This window comes from Tachyglossus aculeatus, chromosome 8 (assembly GCF_015852505.1).
Source record: "Tachyglossus aculeatus isolate mTacAcu1 chromosome 8, mTacAcu1.pri, whole genome shotgun sequence".
In the NCBI taxonomy this organism is placed as follows: domain Eukaryota; kingdom Metazoa; phylum Chordata; class Mammalia; order Monotremata; family Tachyglossidae; genus Tachyglossus; species Tachyglossus aculeatus.
The window spans coordinates 10459571-10478691 of NC_052073.1; the positions used below are offsets into that span (position 1 = coordinate 10459571).

General features: G+C 47.8%; 1 protein-coding gene across 1 annotated transcript in view; it reads left to right on the top strand.

The window, feature by feature from the left end:
- Window positions 1-15790: 15790 nt before the first annotated feature.
- The window catches only part of BCAS4 (breast carcinoma amplified sequence 4), a 67751-nt gene continuing 64420 nt past the window's right edge, over window positions 15791-19121 (top strand). The window contains exon 1 of the mRNA XM_038750751.1: window positions 15791-15914. Within this exon, the coding sequence (XP_038606679.1) occupies window positions 15837-15914 (78 nt within the window). The 5' untranslated portion in view covers window positions 15791-15836. The remainder of the gene's footprint in view (window positions 15915-19121) is intronic.

A 19121-nucleotide genomic window follows, 5' to 3' on the forward strand; every position in this document is an offset into this window, starting at 1 on the left:
CTAATATTGGCCCTGCTGCCCCTTCTTTGCTGTGTGACCTTAAGCAAGTCACTTAACTTCTCCGTCTCTGTTCCCTCATCTGTAAAATGGGAATTAAGACTGAGACCCATGTGGGACAGGGACTGTGTCCAACTGATTTGCTCCTGTCCACCCCAGTGCTTAGCACAGTGCCTGGCCTAGTAGGTGCTTAACAAATACCACAATTACTATTGGTGCTGAGAGTCCATGGGACAACTCGGTCAAATAGAAAAGGGACGCGACTAAATGATGGCTTAATCTGAAAATGGTGCAATACAGGAAGATGAAATGGACAGTGTGAATTGTGGCGTCAAGGGTCCGGGGATTGGGGGAAGAAAAGCGTGGAGCTGAAATATATGCAGATGGAAGTTGATGTGTGATTTTTCTAAGTTGGCAAGCCACGTGGGGTTTGTATTTTCAGAGTGAATTTGTTTGGTTTCTACTTGGCTTCTGAGCAATCCAATAGAACGAAATAGTGTGTGGATCAGTAGTTTGGGAAATAGTAACACACTGGGGTGGAGAACTGAGGGGGTGGGGCCGTGGGGGGTGGGTTTTGAGGGGGAAAGGAATGAAGGGGAGAGGGCTGGGGAAGAGGCGTATAATAAAGGGAGAAGGGAGGGGAAGAAAAGGGAAGGGATAATTGTGGTATTTAAGCGCTTATTGTGTGCCAGGAACTGGGGTAGATACAAGATAATCAGATCGGATGCAGTCCCTGACTCATGCAGGGCTCAAGGTCTAAGAGGGAGGGAGGATGGGTATTTTACCTGATCTCCATTTTATAGCTGAGGAAACAGAGGCACAGAGAGGTTAAATGACTTGCCCAGGACCACACAGCAGGCAAGTGGCAGAGCTGGGATGAGAACTCGGTCTCCCGACTCAGCCCTGTGATCTTCCCAGTAGGCCTCGCTGAGAGGGAGAGAAAGGGGTACTTGCTCTCCTCAGCTGCCTTATCTTCCCATCATTGATGCCATCACTAGCCAAAGAACAGTGACTTCGGCGCCGGCCCATGACGGATCGGCTAGACCCCAGCCGCGATCACCTCTACCCTGGGGCATCTCCCAGGCTGTCCGCAGGGACCGGGGAGGAGTAGGGCATCGGGGTGTTGGGGCTGAGGGTGAGAGGATGGCCCAACCAGCCTGAGGGTCATCTGCTGTCAGGGGACAAAAAGTGAAGTCACCATCTTGGCTCCAAAAGGGCGGGTGGATGGATTATGGCCGCCTGCTCTGCCCAGAAAGCTGTGGGTGGGGGGTAGGCTAAAGTCTTTTTCCGCTCAGTGCCAACCCCCTAAAAATAATAATAATGATCATGATGATAGTATAGTTAAGCGCTTACTCTGTGCCGAGCACTGGGGTAGATACAAGGTTATCAGGTTGTCCCATGTGGGGCTCATAGTCTTAATCCCCATTTCACAGATGTGAAGCATAGACAAGTGAAGTGACTTGCCCAAGGTCACAGAGCAGACAAGTGGCGGAGCCGGGATTAGAACCCGTGACCTTCTGACTCTCGGGCCTGTGCCCTAGCCACTAAATCGTGCTGCTGCACGTTGCAGGGCAGTACTGTTACTGAGAGCAGGAGTTCATAAAATGGGATTTAGAAAATCCAGAAGTGTACTTTGGACTGTTTACCTTTAACGAAGGCAGCAGAGGTTAGAAACTTTACTGGTAATTTAGAGAAGCAGCGTGGCTCAGTGGAAAGAGCCCGGGCTTTGGAGTCCGAGGTCATGGGTTCAGATCCCGGCTCCATCAACTGTCAGCTGTGTGACTTTGGGCAAGTCACTTCACTTCTCTGTGCCTCGGTTACCTCATCTGGAAAATGGGGATGAAAACTGTGAGCCCCCGGTGGGACAACCTGATCACCTTGTAACCTCCCCAGCGCTTAGAACAATGCTTTGCACATAGTAAGTGCTTAATAAATGCCATTATCATTATTATTATTATTTTCAGGGAAATATTCCTTTCCCATTCAACTTCTTACAGATCTCCAAAACTCTGCTAAAAAGCAAGGCCCAAAGCAGGTTGCCCATGAACAAAAGACCATAATATTCCCTTATCAATCGATCAATGGTATTTATTGAGTGCTTAGTATGTGCAGAGCACTGTACTAACTGCTTGGGAGAATACAACAGAATTAGCACATTCCCTTGTACATCAGGTTTTCCTTAATGCTCACAAGGGCTCTCGGCTGCTGCCAGGAAAGAGGTACCTTTGCTGACTCAGTCACAAATTATTTTTTGGTGACTCACCCTCTAATCATTAACTGGTTAAATAACAGAAGAACAAGGGGAAGGGGGTGAAAGGCTGATGGTGATTTAAATATAAGGTATTCCTGAAATATTTGTCTTTATTTTTCAGGGGAAGAATGGCTGGCCTGAAATTCCCTTGATGAAAGAGGACTGTGAGGGTCTAACTCAATCCTGCTAAGAACGCTCATCCTCAGAGCGAGTCATGGATTATGTTGGGAGATTTGAAAAGGTGGCAAGTTACTCTTTAAGGGAGGAGGGCAAGTTGGCCAAAAGCATTTTTTGGATAGGTTAAATTTTGCCCTTCTGAGTCTGGGTGCAGTTAGTTATAGTAAGGGGATTTTAACATTCTTTTGCAATATAACAGTTCAACATTTTATAAACAACTGCTTTGGAGGTGTAATAATTTTGAATGCCGGTCAATGCACGTGTTGCATATTGAATCATGGCATATCAGCATGGCTCAGTGGAAAGAGCCCGGGCTTTGGAGTCAGAGATCATGGGTTCAAATCCCGGCTCCACCACTTATCAGCTGTGTGACTTTGGGCAAGTCACTTAACTTCTCTGGGCCTCAGTTACCTCATCTGTAAAATGGGGATGAAGACTGTGAGCCCGCCGTGGGACAACCTGATCACCTTGTTAACCTCCCTAGCACTTAGAACAGTGCTTTGCACATAGTAAGCGCTTAATAAATATTATTATTGTTATATCACTTTTGTGGTCCACCAAACTATCCTTCACATTTTGTTTTTCTTCCTGCCCCAAGAGGACTGTACTGAACCTTTGTGGGAACAATGCCAGTATGCCTGGCACACAGACATCAACAGTAGGAACAATGGTGAAGTCGGAAGTAGGCCAGTATACCAGGAAGAGGGATAGGAGAAAAGCCATGTACTAAAGAAAGGCCAAATGAACCAGATTAGCTCTTGACAGTATAACAGTGGTAGTTATTGAGCGCTTACTGTGTGCAGAGCACTGTAACAAGCACTTGGGAGGCTACAATACACCAGAATTGGTAGACTCATTTCCTGCCCACAAGGAGTTTACGGTCTAGAAGGGGAGACAGACATGAAAATAAACTTAGGCTGTGTATATAAGTGCTGAGGGTGGGGTAAATATCTAGTGTTAAAGGATATAAATCCAGGTGCATAGGTGACAAAGGGGAGAGGGTAGGAGAAATTAGAGCTTAGAAATGTGATTTTAGGGAGGCTTTGAAGGTGAAACAGCCTGGCCTAGTGGAAAGAACTAGGGAGTCAGATGACCTGGGCCTAATCCCGGCTCTGCCAAATGCTTGCTGTGTGACCTTGGGCAAGTCACTTGGCGTCTCTGTGTCTCACTTCTCCTCTTCTCCAGCATGGCTCCATGGAAAGAGCCCGGGCTTTGGAGTCAGAGGTCAGGGGTTCAAATCCCAGCTCTGCCAATTGTCAGCTGTGTGACTTTGGGCAAGTCACTTCACTCATCTGTAAAATGGGGATGAAGACTGTGAGCCCCCCATGGGACAACCTGATCACCTTGTAACCTCCCCAGTGCTTAGAACAGTGCTTTGCACATAGTAAGCGCTTAATAAATACCATTATTATTATTATTATTATTATTATAATTCTCTGGGCTTCAGTTACCTCATCTGTAAAATGGGGATGAAGACTGTGAGCCCCCCGTGGGACAACCTGATCACCTTGTAACCTCCCCAGCGCTTAGAATGGTGCTTTGCACATAGTAAGCGCTTAACAAATGCCATTATTATTATTATTATTAGACTGTGAGCCCCATGCAGGTCAGGGACTGTGTCCAACATAATCACTTCTGTCTACTCCAGTGCTTAGAACAGTGTTTGACACACAGTAAGCGCTTAACGAATACCATTAAAAAACAGGAGGGGAGAGTGGTGGGCTGTCATATATGAAGGGGAAGGGAGTTCCAGGCCTAAGGGAGGGCGTAGACAAGGGGGTCAGTGGCGAGATAGATGAGATGGAGGTGCGGCGAGTAGATTGTTGCAAGGGCTGGTTTGTAGTAGTAGGTCATCGAGGTAATGTAAGAGCACGAGAGCCGATTGAGGGCTTTAAAGCCAAGAGTAAGGGGTTTCTTGAAGAGCTTACAGTAAGTCACAAATGTATTGGAAGCTGCTAGGGGATAGTGTTCTTACCAAGGCCATGAAAATGTTATGTACATTGACAACTGCTGATTCTTCTTTGGGCCCAAACGGATCATGTTGGAGTCTACAGGATGCAGTTACCGCCAGGAAAAATGTGGGAAAGGGCAACACTTGCATGGGTTAAAAAGCAGCAGTGAGCTTAGCCAGTGATTTGCTTGGGGATTCTAAATCTATCCTTGACAGAGGTCAGACTCTGAGCGGCAAGCACCTAAGTGATTGTGACAACGGGGAGCAGCAAATATCTTGAATGTTGTTTTGCTGACAGGAGAGCTGTTGCTACTGAGATGAATTCCCTGATTTTTTTTCCCCCTCCTTGACGGTCACTAAATCACAATTTCCAATACTACTGGTCCCTTCAGACCAGTGATTTTTAAATTTGAATGATTCAACTGGTATTTATCTGTTTTACTTTTTGAAGTGGCATTTGAATGAAATCCAGGAGCTTGTCATTCAGTTGTGCCAGGAAAAGTAAATGTGAAATGCGTATTACTCCTCCCACTTATGATAATTGAGAATATATATCAGATATCCTTGGCCAGTGAAAATACATCTGTTCCAATCAGAGTGCTAGCTATAGAATCGTGGTTACTTTCTTAATATCCTGATCAGTGGGCATTCCTCAGTCAAGATTTTATTCAAATACCCCATTTCTCCCGGCCCTCTGTGAGAACGAGGAGCTGGAAGAGATAGATTTAGGTCTTTCATCACCATCAGTACCGGCACAAAGAAGGCTCAGGAACTATTTTTTTATGATGATGAGTGTGCTCTGTGATCTTGGAGTGAGGGAGGAAAGAGAGTTAAATCTGTCAAGGCCAAAAGAAATAGATTGGAATCTGTGTGGCACTTTGTATGTTTTTCCAAGGGCTTTGCAAGTCTGTTATTGTACACAAACCAATGAAGTAGGTTAACCTTAGGCCCAATTTCTCGATGGGCCACAAAGCAGTTAAGGCCACTTACCCAAAAACGCTCTCCAGTCGAACATTAGGGGCTCTGGTTCCCACCTCAGAACTTGTGTTCTCTCTCCAAGCTTGGACAAACGCCCTAGTGCTGGGAAAACATGTCGTGGGTGGGGACTGGTAATCACCAACTTGAGGAAAAAGGCAGTGGTAAACCACTTCCATATCTTTACCAAGAAAACTCTATGGATACACTTACCAGGACGACTTTATGACAGAAAGTTGGGATGTTTTGAAGATGGCTTGTCCGTGGAGTCATTATGGGTCAGTCACCATCTTTATTATAAATTACATTTTTTGAATGCCTACTGCGTGCAGGGCTCTGGACAAAATGCTGGGGAGAGTACAACAGAAACAAGACACAAGTTCACAGACAAACAGCCTGGACTAATGAAAATGATTTGCAAAGAGAAGCAGTGTGACTTAGTGGCTAGTGGACGGGTCTTGGAGTCAGAAGGACCTGGGTTCTAATCCTTGCTCCTTCACTGGTCTGCTGTGTGACCTTGGGCAAGCCACTTCACTTCTCGGTGCCTCAATTACCACATCTGTAACATGGTGATCAATCAATCAATCGTATTTATTGAGCGCTTACTGTGTGCAGAGCACTGTACTAAGTGCTTGGGAAGTACAAGTTGGCAACATATAGAGACGGTCCCTACCCAACAGTGGGCTCACAGTCTAAAAGGGGGAGACAGAGAACAAAACCAAACATACTAACAAAATAAAATAAATAGAATAGATATGTACAAGTAAAATAAATAAATAAATAGAGTAATAAATATGTACAGACATATATACATATATACAGGTGCTGTGGGGAAGGGAAGGAGGTAAGATGGGGTGATGGAGAGGGGGACGAGGGGGAGAGGAAGGAAGGGGCTCAGTCTGGGAAGGCCTCCTAGAGGAGGTGAGCTCTCAGTAGGGCCTTGAAGGGAGGAAGAGAGCTAGCTTGGCAGATGGGCAGAGGGATTGGGGGCATTCCAGGCCAGGGGGATGACGTGGGCTGGGGGTCGACGGCGGGACAGGCGAGAACGAGGCCTAACGATGAGGAGATTAGCGGCAGAGGAGCGGAGGGTGCGGGCTGGGCTGGAGAAGGAGAGAAGGGAGGTGAGGTAGGAGGGGGCGAGGTGATGGACAGCCTTGAAGCCCAGGGTGAGGAGTTTCTGCCTGATGCACAGATTGATTGGTAGCCACTGGAGATTTTTGAGGAGGGGAGTAACATGCCCGGAGTGTTTCTGGACAAAGACAATCAGGGCAGCAGCATGAAGTATGGATTGAAGTGGGGAGAGACATGAGGATGGGATTGATTGATTGATTGTCTCTATATGTTGCCAACTTGTACTTCCCAAGCGCTTAGTACAGTGCTCTGCACACAGTAAGCACTCAATAAATACAATTGATTGATTGATCAGAGAGAAGGCTGATACAGTAGTCCAGACAGGTTAGAATGAGAGCTTGAACGAACAGGGTAGCGGTTTGGATGGAGAGGAAAGGGTGGATCTTGGCAATGTTGCGGAGCTGAGACCGGCAAGCACTGTTCTAAGTGCCGGGGAGGTTACAAGGTAATGAGGTTGTCCCACTGGGGGGCTCACAGTCTTAATCCCCATTTTACAGATGAGGTAACTGAGGCACAGATAAGTGAAGTGACTTGCCCAAAGTCACACAGCTAACAAGTGGTGGAGCAGGGATTTGAACCCATGACCTCTGACTCCAAAGCCCGGGCTCTTTCCACGGAGCCACGTTGCTTCTCTAAAAGTAACAAAATAAGAAATAAATAGAATAGTAAATATGTACAAGTAAAATAGAGTAATAAATCTGTACAAATATATATCCAGGTGCTGTGGGGAGGGGAAGGAGGTAGGGCGGGGGGGATGGGGAGGAGGAGAGGAAAAAGGGGGCTCAGTGTGGGAAGGCCTCCTGGAGGAGGTGAGCTCTCAGTAGGGCTTTGAAGGGAGGAAGAGAGCTAGCTTTGCGGATGTGCAGAGGGAGGGCATTCTGGGCCAGGGGGAGGACGTGGGCCCCAGCACTTAGAATAGTGATCGGCACATGGTAAGCACTTAACAAATTCCAACATTATTATTAGAAAAGAAAAGAAAAGAAAAAGGCCTGGCTTGGGATTAAGACTGTGAGCCCCATGTGGGACAACCCAATCACCTTGTATCTCCCCCAGCACAAGAACAGTGATCGGCACATTGTAAGCGCTTAACAAATACCAGCATTATTATTATTATTATTATAAGAAAGGAAAAAGAAGGAAAAGGAAAGAAAAGAAGAAAGGAAAATAAGAAAAGAGAAGAAAGAAAATGAAAAGAAGAAAATAAAAGAAGAAAAGAAGAAAGGAAAAGAGAAGAAGAAAAGAAAAGAAAGGAAAAGAAAAGAAGAAAGGAAAAGAAAGGAAGAAAAGAGAAAAAAGAAAAGAAAAAAGAAAAGAAGAAAAGAAGAGAAAAGAAGAAAAGAAAAGAAGAAAGGAAAAGAAAAGAGAAAAGAAGAAAAGGAAAGAAGAGAAAAGAAGAAAAGAAAAGAAGAGAAAAAAGAGAAAAGAAAAAAGAAAAAAGAAAAGAAGAGAAAAGAAGAAAATAAAAGAAGAAAGGAAAAGAAAAGAGAAAAGAAGAAAAGAAGAGAAAAAAGGAAAAGAAAAGAAAAGAAAAAAGAAGAAATGAAAAGAAAAGAAGAAAAGAAGAGAAAAAAGGAAAAGAAAAGAAAAAAGAAGAAATGAAAAGAAGAGAAAAGAAAAAAGAAGAAATGAAAAGAAAAGAGAAAAGAAAAGAAAAGAAGAAAGGAAAAGAAAATAAGAGGAAAGAAGAGAAAAGAAGAGAAAAGAAGAAAAGAAGAGACAAGAAGAAAAGAAAAGAAGAAAAAAGAGAAAAGAAAAGGGAAGGAAATAAGAGGAAAGAGGAAAATAAAAGGAAAGAAAAGAAGAGAAAAGAAGAAAGGAAAAGAGAAGAAGAAAGGAAAAGGAAAGAAAAGAAAAGAAAAGAAAAGAAGAAAGGAAAAGAAAAGAAAAGAAAAGAAAGGAAGAGAAAAAAGAGAAAAGAAGAAAGGAAAAGAAAGGAAGAGAAAAGAAGAAAAGAAAAGAAAAGGAGAAAAGAAGAAAGGAAAAGGAAAGAAAAGAAAAGAAGAGAAAAGAAAAGAAAAGAAAAGAAAAGGAAGAAAAGAGGCGTGGCTTGGGAGCCCTTCGCAGGGCACTGGCAGGAGCCTTCAGGGGCAACTCTTGGGCGCTAGAGGGCGCTGTTTTCTGCTGCTCCTCCGGAATGAGCCCAGCTGGTTCAAGCTGGTTCTGAGGGGAAGCCGGGCCCACCGCTCCCTGCCTGACCGACTGACTGACACTGACCGACCGACTGACACTGACTGACTGACACTGACTGATGAACGACGGCCACCATTCTGGGCCCGCCTGCCTGCCCGCCTTCCCCTTCCCTCCGACCCCAAGGGTGGGAGGCCGAAAAAGCCACCCGGAGAAGGAGGAGGGAAAGGCGGGGAGGCCCCCTGGCAGCGCGCTGCGGCCCGCCTGCAGTCCCTGTTTTAAGTCCTGGGTAGCCTGAGCGGCCCGGTCTCGGTGCCCACAGGAACCCAGAACTTGTCTAGGGGGCATGGGGGTGTGCTGCGGCCCGCCTGCCATCTTTGTTTAAGCCCCAGTTAGCCAGAGCAGCCTGGTCTCGGTGCCCACAGGAACCCAGAACTTGTCTGGGGGGCAGAGGGGCGCGCTGCGGCCCGCCTGCCATCTTTGTTTGAGCCCCGGTTAGCCAGAGCGGCCTGGTCTTGGTGCCCACAGGAACCCAGAACTTATCTAGGGGGCATGGGGGCGTGCTGCGGCCCGCCTGCCATCTTTGTTTAAGCCCCAGTTAGCCAGAGCGGCCTGCTCTCGGTGCCCACAGGAACCCAGAACTTGTCTGGGGGGCAGGGGGGCGCACTGCGGCCCGCCTGCCATCTTTGTTTGAGCCCCGGTTAGCCAGAGCAGCCTGGTCTTGGTGCCCACAGGAACCCAGAACTTGTCTGCGGGGCAGAGGGGTGCGCTGCGGCCCACCTGCCATCTTTGTTTAAGCCCCAGTTAGCCAGAGTGGCCTGGTCTCGGTGCCCACAGGAACCCAGAACTTGTCTGGGGGGCAGGGGGGTGTGCTGCGGCCCGCCTGACATCTTTGTTTAGCCCCGGTTAGCCAGACCGGCCTGGTCTCGATGCCCACAGGAACCCAGAACTTGTCGGTGGGGCAGGGGGGCGCGCTGCGGCCCATCTTCCGTCTTTGTTTAAGCCTCGGTTAGCCAGGGCGGCCCGGCCTCGATGCCCACAGGAACCCAGAATTTGTCTGCAGGGCACGGGGAAACGCAGCCAGCGGGCCCCACGTCCGCACAACTGGCCACCCTGACAGGGCCCCAACTGAGAGGAAGCTCCTTGACTCTCGGGCCAGACTGGCGCAAGGAGGAGAAAACAGGCCCCAGCGCAGGCGGGTGGGGGCTGGAGAGCCGGAATTTTTTTTTCTATGGTATTTAAGCACTCACTATATGCCAGGCATTCTAGGGTAGATGCAACATAATCACTTTGAACACAGTCCCTGTCCCACTTAAGGTTCACCATCTTAGGCCTCATTTTAATAATAATGGTGGCATTTGTGAACCGCTTACAATGTGCCAAGCACTGTTCTGAGCGCTGGGGTAATAATAATAATAATAATGATAATGATGATGGCATTTATTAAGCGCTTACTCTGTGCAAAGCACTGTTCTAAGCGCTGGGGAGGTTACAAGGTGATCAGGTTGTCCCACGGGGGGCTCACAGTCTTAATCCCCATTTTACAGATGAGGTAACTGAGACCTAGAGAAGTTAAGTGATTTGCCCAAAGTCACTCAGCTGACAAGTGGCAGAGGCAGGATTTGAACCCATGACCTCAGACTCCAAAGCCCAGGCTCTTTCCACTGATCCGTGCTGCTTCTCCTCTGCCACTAACCTCCTCACTGTGCCTCGTTCTCGCCCATCCCGTCGTCGACCCCCGGCCCACGTCCTCCCCCTGGCCTGGAACGCCCTCCCTCTGCCCATCCGCCAAGCTAGCTCTCTTCCTCCCTTCAAAGCCCTACTGAGAGCTCACCTCCTCCAGGAGGCCTTCCCACACTGAGCCCCCTTTTTCCTCTCCTCCTCCCCATCCCCCCTGCCCTACCTCCTTCCCCTCCCCACAGCACCTGGATATATGTTTGTACAGATTTATTACTCTATTTTACTTGTACATATTTACTATTCTATTTATTTTGTCAATGATGTGCATCCAGCTTTACTTCTGTTTATTCTGATGACTTGACAGCTGACCACATGTTTTGTTTTGTTGTCTGTCTCCCCCTTCTAGACTGTGAGCCTGTTGTTGGGAAGGGACTGTCTCTATATGTTGCTAACTTGTACTTCCCAAGCGCTTAGTACAGTGCTCTGCACACAGTAAGCGCTCAATAAATATGATTGAATGAATGAAAGGTAATGATAATAATAATAATAGTGTTTGTTAAGCGCTTACTATGTGCAAAGCACTGTTCTAAGCACTGGGGAGGTTACAAGGTGATCAGGTTGTCCCACATGGGGGCTCACCGTCCTAATCCCCATTTTAGAGATGAGGGAACTGAGGCACAGAGAAGGTAAGTGACTTTCCCAAGGTCACACAGCAGACAAGCGGTGGAGCCGGGATTCGAACCCACCATCTCTGACTCCCAAGCCCAGGCTCTTTCCACTAAGCCATGCGAGGAAACTGAAGCACAGAGAAGTTAAGTGCCTTGTCCGGTGTCACACAGCAGACTTGTGGCAGAGTCGGGATTAGAACCCAGGTCCTTCTGATTCCCAGATCCGTGCTGTATCCACTAGGCCATGCTGCCTGTCAATTCTTTGGGAACTTGGGGTGACCCTAGCCTTGCGGCCCGGCTGCTCCCCGAAGCACCTCCCCCAAATCCAGGAGTCTTCTTAAACTCGGAGAGTTTCCTCAACTGGTATTTCAGGGCCCTTTGGGGAACGTGGCCCTCGAGTGGACAGTACACAAGTTAAGGTATAAAATGTGTTTCAGGAAAAGGCTTTGAGGTTTTATAGGCTTCTATAAACGTACATCAATAGGATGGATAATCAAGTGTAGCTTCATACATCTCAAATGAAGCCGGTTTAGAGAAGCAGAGTGGCCTACTGGAAAGAGTTCAGGACTGGGAATCAGGAGACCGGGGTCCTAAATCCCAGTTCCACCTGCTGGGTGACACTCAGTTTTCTTATATGACTACAATTTGTGGTATTTCATCCCCACGGCACTTATGTGTATATCTGTAATTTATTTATGTGAATGCCTCCCTGCCTAGACTAAAAGCTCATTGTGGGCAGGGAATGTGCCTGTTTATTATTGTACCGTACTCTCCCAAGTGCTTAGTACGGTGCTGTGCACACAGTAAGTAATCAGTAAATAGGATTGACTAAGAGCTTTGTGTCAAATACTGAACAGGAGAGCTGAGGCATAAAGTTAGGTGACATCTAATGCATGTTCTCTGGCCCTTTTAGACTGAGACCCACGTGAAACAGGGAGTGTGGCAGATTTAATTATCCTGTACATACCCAACGCTCAGCACCATGCTTGGCACATAGTAAGCACTTAACAAATGCCACAGTTATTTTTAAAGATACACTGGGAGCCTTCCTCTCTAGCCTTTCAGCTACTCGCAGGCATGGATCGCTTCAGTCAACTCTGCCGTATTGCACTCTTCCAAGTGCTTTGTACAGTGATCTGCACACGGTAAGCACTTGATAAATTCCACCGATTGATCGATTGGAAGATAGATAAAATAGAGTGTAGCTTCATTTATTTCAAATGAAGCCAGTTTTGCGTGTTGCCTTTCCTGGGGTTGGAGAGCTTGCCTAGGCAGCCCTGCAGCACCACTGAATCAATCAGTCAATCAGTCAATCAATAATCAGTGCACCCTCGGCAATGTTGGTGAGGGGAGGCTTTTCCTGGGAGAATAGTGCCGACCAGGCGTGTGTTTAGGGGCAGCGTGGCTTGAGGATTGCGGAATGCTTGGAACACACGGAGAGGAAGTCTCTGATTCTCCCCCCAAATCCTAGAATCACTTTTGTCTCTGGCTGGGGCTGCCCCACAATGATCTATTAAATTGAGCTCTCCGAAGACCTTAGTATGGTCAATAAATACCATTGATCTTGCGCTTCCTAGATGCAGAGCACTCTGCTAAGCGCTTGGGAGAGTACAACGCAACAGAGCTGGTAAACACCGTTCTTTGCCCACAACAATCAGTGGTATTTATTGAGCGCTTATTCTGGGCAGGGTACTGTGCTACACCCTAAAGTTGCTTAAGGGCTCCGAGGCATGAAGGGACTGTCAGCCCAATGCAACAGAGCTGATAGACATGTTCCTTGCCCACAACAGTCCATCAGTGGTATTTATTGAGCGCTTATTCTGGACAGGGTACTGTGCTACACCCTAAAGTTGCTTAAGGGTTCAGAGGCGTGAAGGGACTGTCGGCCCATGTTTGCCTCTGGCAGGCTGGATGGAGGCAGAGTGTGCAAGGGGGAGGTCCAAAAGGGGCGGCCATCCCACTGCCCGGGCTGCAGGGGCCAGAGGGACCTCGGCGGAGGGACTTCAAGGGGGACCTGCGTGGTTTTGGACTGGCTGGACCCTCCTCCGTAGCCCGGGCTGAGCCGTGGGGAAGGGGGAGAGGGATGGGGAGGAGGAAGGAGGAAGGGACAGCATGGAAGCAGCTTGGCCTAATGGATAGAGCACAGTCCTAGGAGTCAACAGGTCACGGGTTCTAATCCCACCTCCACCACGTGGCTGCAGTGTGGCCTTGGGTAAATCACTTCACTTCTCCGGGCCTCGGAGGCCTCATCTGTAAAACAGATTGAGACTGAGCCCCAAGTGGATCAGGGACTGTGTCTAACCCGATTTGCATAATAATAATGATGGCGTTTGTTAAGCGCTTACTCTGTGCAAAGCACTGTTCTAAGCGCTGGGGGGATACAAGTGCTTAGAACACAATCACATTGTATCCCCCCCAGCGCTTAGAACAGAGCTTTGCACATAGTAAGCGCTTAACAAATGCTATTATTATTATTATTATTATTATTATTACAAGGTGATCAGGTTGTCCCACGTGGGGCTCACAGTCTTAATCCCCATTTTGCAGATGAGGGAACTGAGGCTCAGAGAAGCTAAATAACTTGCCCAAGGTCACACAGCAGACGTGTGGCAGAGTCGGGATTCGAACCCATGACCTCTGACTCCCAAGCCCGGGCTCTTTCCGCTGAGCCACGCTGCTTCTCTACCCCAGCGCTTATTAATAATAATAATAATTGTACTATTTAAGTGCTTACTATGTGCCAAGCACTGTACTAAGTGCTAGGTTGGATTCAGTGCTTGGCACATAGTAAACGCTTAACAAATACAGTGTGGCTTAGTGGAAAGAGCAAGGGCTTAGGAGTCAAAGGACGTGGGTTCTAATTTTGGCTCCAGCACATGTCTGCTGTGTGACCTTGGGCAAGTCGCTTCACTTCTCTGCGCCTTCGTTACCTCATCTATTAAATGGGGATTAAGACTGTGAACCCATGTGGGACAACCTGATTATCTTGCATGCACCCCAGCACTTAGAACAGTGCTTGGCACATATGAGTGCTTAACAAATACTGTCATTCTTCTTATTAATAAATGCTGGTAGGGACCATCTCTATATGTTGCCAACTTGTACTTCCCAAGCACGTAGTACAGTGCTCTGCACACAGTAAGTGCTCAGTAAATACGATTGAATGAATGAATGAATATTATTATTATTTCTTAAGGAGGGGGCTGGAAGGGGGGAGGGCTGCTGCTGTCTCCTCCTCCCCCCCAGATTGTAAACCCGTGGGTGGGGATTATGTCTATTGCTGAATTGTACGTTTCAAGTGCTTACTACAGTGCTCTGCACAAAGTAAGGGCTCAAGAGTGCTTGGCACATAAGTGTTTAACAAATACCATTATTATTATTATTATTATTTTTATTATAAATACGATCGAATGCAAGAAAAGAGAAAGAAAGAAAAAGAAAGAATGAAGGAAAGAAAGAAAGAGAAAACGAAAGAATGAAGGAAAAAAGGAAGAACGAGGAGGAAAGAATGAAGGTAAGAAAAAGGAAGAATGAGAAAGAAAGAATGAAGGAAAGAGAAAGAAAAGAAAAAAGAATGAAGGAAAGAAGGAATGAAGGAAAGAGAAAGGAAAGAAGAAAGAATGAAGGAAAGAAAGAATGAAGGAAAGAGAAAGGAAAGAAGAAAGAATGAAGGAAAGAAAGAATGAAGGAAAGAGAAAGGAAAGAAGAAAGAATGAAGGAAAAAGAGAAAGATTGGAGGGAAGAAAGAAAAAGAGGAAGACAGAAAGAATGAAGGACAGAAAGAGGGAAAGAAAGCAAAGAAAGGAAGGAAGGTAGAAAGGAAGGAAGGGAGAAAAGAAAGGAAGAAAGAAAGAGGAAGGAAGAAAGAGAAAGGAAGGAAGGAAGAAGGAAATAAAGGAAGGAAGAAAGAAAAAGACAGGAAGGTAGAAAGAAAGAAAGGAAGGAAGGAAGAAGGAAAGGAAGGAAGAAGGAAAGGAAGGAAGAAGGAAATAAAGGAAGGAAGAAAGAAAAAGACAGGAAGGTAGAAAGAAAGGAAGGAAGGAAGAAGGAAAGGAAGGAAGAAGGAAAGGAAGGAAGAAAGAAAGGAAGGAAGAAGGAAAGGAAGGAAGAAAGAAAAAGGAAGGAAGAGAAAGGAAGGTAGAAAGAAAGGAAGAGAGAAAAAGAAAGGAAGGAAGGCAGAAGGAAAGAAAGGAAGGAAGAAAGAAAGAAAGCAAGGAAGAAGGAAAGGAAGGAAGAAAAAGGAAGAGAAAGGAAGGTAGAAAGAAAGGAAGAGAGAAAAAGAAAGGAAGGAAGGAAGAAAAAGAAAGGAAGGAGGGAGAAAAGGAAGGAAGGAAGAAAGGAAGGAAGAGAGAAAATGAAAGAGAAAAAGGAAGGAAGGAAGAGAGAGAGAAAAAGAAAGGAAGGAAGAGAGAAAAAGAAAGGAAGGAAGGAAGAAATGAAGTAAGAGACGAAGGAAGAGAGAAAAAGAAAGGAAGAGAGAAAAGGAAGGAAGGAAGGAAGAGAGAAAAAGGAAGGAGGAGAGAAAAAGGAAGGGAGAAAAAGGAAGGAAGAGAGAAAAAGAAAGGTAAGAAGAGAGAAACAGAAAGAAAGGAAGAGAGAAAGGGAGAAAGAAAGAACCAGTGAATGAGTGAGTGCGGCTCCGCCGTGGGCCGCTAGGTGGCGCCCCCGGCGCGGTCTGGGCGGGGAAGCGGGCGGGAGCGGGAGGAGGAGGAGGAGCGGGAGGAGGAGGAGCGGGAGGAGGAGGAGGAGGCCCCGGGCTGCTCGGAGGGACCGGCCGGGGACCGGGCCGCCGGAGGAGAAGGAGCAGGAGAGGAGCAGGAGGAGCAGGAGGAGGAGGAGCGGTCGGGCGGAGCTGCCATCGGCGCCGAGGGCCCCGGGGATGGAGCGGCCCCACATGCAGCCGGCCGGGAGCCGGCACCCGCACCGGGCCGCCCCAGGCACCCCCGGAGGAGACCAGGTACCCAACCGGGGACCCCACCTTCACGGCCACACCACACCCGCACCCGCCCCGCCCCTTAGAATCAGCAGCGTCATCAGGGGCATCACGGTGACCGCAGTCACCGTGCTCCCTGGGGGCCAAGCACTGTGCCAAGCGCGGAATGAGATGCAAGGGCAGCGGGTTGGCCCACGTGGGGCCCACGGGCTTCGGCCCCATTTGACAGATGGGGGAACTGGGGCCCAGAGAAGAATAAGAAGAAGAATGAAGGAATTTGTTAAGCGCTTACTAGGTGCCAAGCGCTGAATTAGATACAAGGTCATCGGGTTGTCCCAGGTGGGGCTCACGGTCTTCATCCCCGTTTGACAGGTGAGGGAACTGAGGCACAGAGAATAATAATAATAATTGGGGAAGCAGCGGGGCTCAGTGGAAAGAGCACGGACTTTGGAGTCAGAGGTCAGGGGCTCAAACCCCGGCTCCACCAATTGTCAGCTGGGTGACTTTGGGGAAGTCACTTCACTTCCCTGGGCCTCAGTGACCTCATCTGGAAAATGGGGATTAGGACTGTAAGTCCCCTGTGGCACAACCTGATCACCTTGTAACCTCCCCAGCACTCAGAACGGTGCTTTGCACATAGGAAGCGCTTAATAAATGCCATCATTATTATTATTATTATTATTGACTTACTGTGTGCCAAGCACTGCTCTGAGTGCTGGGGTATTCATTCATTCATATCTATTGAGCGCTTACTGTGTGCAGAGCACTGTACTAAGCGCTTGGGAAGTACAACTCAGCAACATATAGAGACGGCCCCTACCCAACAACGGGCTCACAGTCTAGAAGGGGGTAGATACAAACTAATCAGGTTGTCCTACGTGGGGCTCACAGTCTTCATCCCCATTTTACAGATGAGGGAACAGAGGCACAGAGAAGTGAAGCGACTTGCCCGAAGTCACACAGCTGACAAGTGGCAGAGCTGGGATTAGAACCCGGGACCTTTGACTCCCAAGCCTGTACTCCTGCCACCAAGCCATTCCGCTTCACGCCCTTTTCCCATTGACCCCACCACCACCCTTCAGCTTTTCCCGTTTCTTGCTGCAACTCCTTTCCCTTCCCTTACCCCCTGGACCAGAGAGTTTCCACACAGACTCTGCCCACCAGCTCGCCCACGCTGCCGACTGAGCTGGGAGTCGAGTCCGGCGGATCCCCGATCTTAACTGGAATCCCCCAGGGAGCCCACCCGGGAAAGGGGGCCAGCATGCTGCAGCCGAGCAATCCCCCTCCAGGGTTGGAGGGGCTTCAGGCCCGACCCCCTGACTCCAGGACCCCGGCCCAGAGGAGACTCCGGTCTGTCCATCTGTACGCTGACCACTGATGCTTACCCTGGGCCGGCTCGGAGACTCGCCACTCCCTCTCCTGACCTTCCCTGTGCCGCTTCACCAGAGCATCTCATCAGCCCCAACACCTGATTCTGAACCACAAGCGTTCGTTTTGGGAGGAGGACAAGGGCTGCAAGATTCTTCGGCATCTCTTTCCCGTGGCTATAAAAACCAATAGCATTATTGTTATTATTATATAATAATGATGATGGCATTTATTATCATCATCATCATCATCAATCGTATTTATTGAGCGTGTACTATGTGCAGAGCACTGTACTAAGCGCTTGGGAAGTACAAATTGGCAACATAAAGAGACAGTCCCTACCCAACAGTGGGCTCACAGTCTAAAAGGGGGAGACAGAGAACAAAACCAAACATACTAACAAAATAAAATAAATAGAATAGATATGTACAAGTAGAATAAATAAATAAATAGAGTAATAAATATGTACAAACATATATACATATATACAGGCGCTGTGGGGAAGGGAAGGAGGTAAGATGGGGGGGATGGAGAGGGGGACGAGGGGGAGAGGAAGTAAGGGGCTCAGTCTGGGAAGGCCTTATTAAGGGCTTACTATGTGCAAAGCACTGTTCTAAGCGCTGGGGAGGATACAAGGTGATCGGGTTGTCTCACGCGGGGCTCACAGTCTCAATCTCCATTTTACAGATGAGGTAACTGAGGCACAGAGAAATTAAGTGACTTGCCCAAAGTCACACAGCTAACAATTGGCGGAGTTGTTTTTTGACCCCATGACCTCTGACTCCAAAGCCCTTGCTCTTTCCACTGAGCCGCACTGCTTCTCTAAAGTGCCTTCCATGTGCCAAGCACTGTACTAAACTCTGGGGTAGATATAAGGTGTTCAGATTGGACACAGTCCCTATCCCACATGGAGCTCACAGTCTAAATAGGAGGGAGAACAGGTATTGAAACACTTCACGGTCTAGAGGGAGAATTTAATCCCCATTTCATAGGTGAGGAGGATGAGGCACAGAGAAGTGAAGTGACTTGCCCAGGGTGACACAGCAGACGAGTGGTGGAGCCAGGGGTAGAAACCAGCACAGCAGCCGTTCAGAATAGAACAGACAGAACAGGCCCTGAGGAGAAATCCAGCGACAGCCTGGGCTGATGTCACAAGTTATTCATTTTCCCAACCCTGTTCATTTGGATTCTCTCGTGAGGAAGACGGAGCCAGTCTGTTGTCCCTGCTCGGCCCCAAACCTTGAACCTCTCTCTGACTCCCTTCATCTTCTTCTCAGTAAGGAGCGCCCCTTTGGCTTCCTATCTACTTTATTCTCCTCCGGCCCTTCCTTTAGGGCTGCCTTTTGAGTGACAGAAGATGTTTGAAATTCATTTTATCACCCAGCTTGCTCAGGAGAGGGGCTTCCCGAGATTTTGAAGGGGCAAAATGCAAAGATAACTGACCAGCTAGCTGCAGCTGAACAGCGGTAAACCTCTTTAAACCATCTGGGGATCGCTGAGAAAAAGATATCTTTGGGAAAAGATGATGCGGAGCCGGGCTCGGGAAAACTTTTATCTGCTTCCGTCGAGCCTGTTGATTAGGACAGAGAGAGGGTGGATTTTTGTTTACAAAACCGGTTCGAGGAAGCTGGATGTTTGGGCATTTGGAAGGGAGGGACGTGAAATTGGTATACCTGGAAAGTAGAAACCAGTTTTGGGGTAGGACCTGGCGTAGGAGCACATTAGTGGAGCAAATTATATATCATCTATATATACATGTATGCATATGTAGCATATGAGAGGAACAGTGTGGCTCGATGGAAAGAGCGTGGACCTACGAGTCAGAGGAACTGAGTTCTAATGCCACCGCATGCCTGCTGTGTG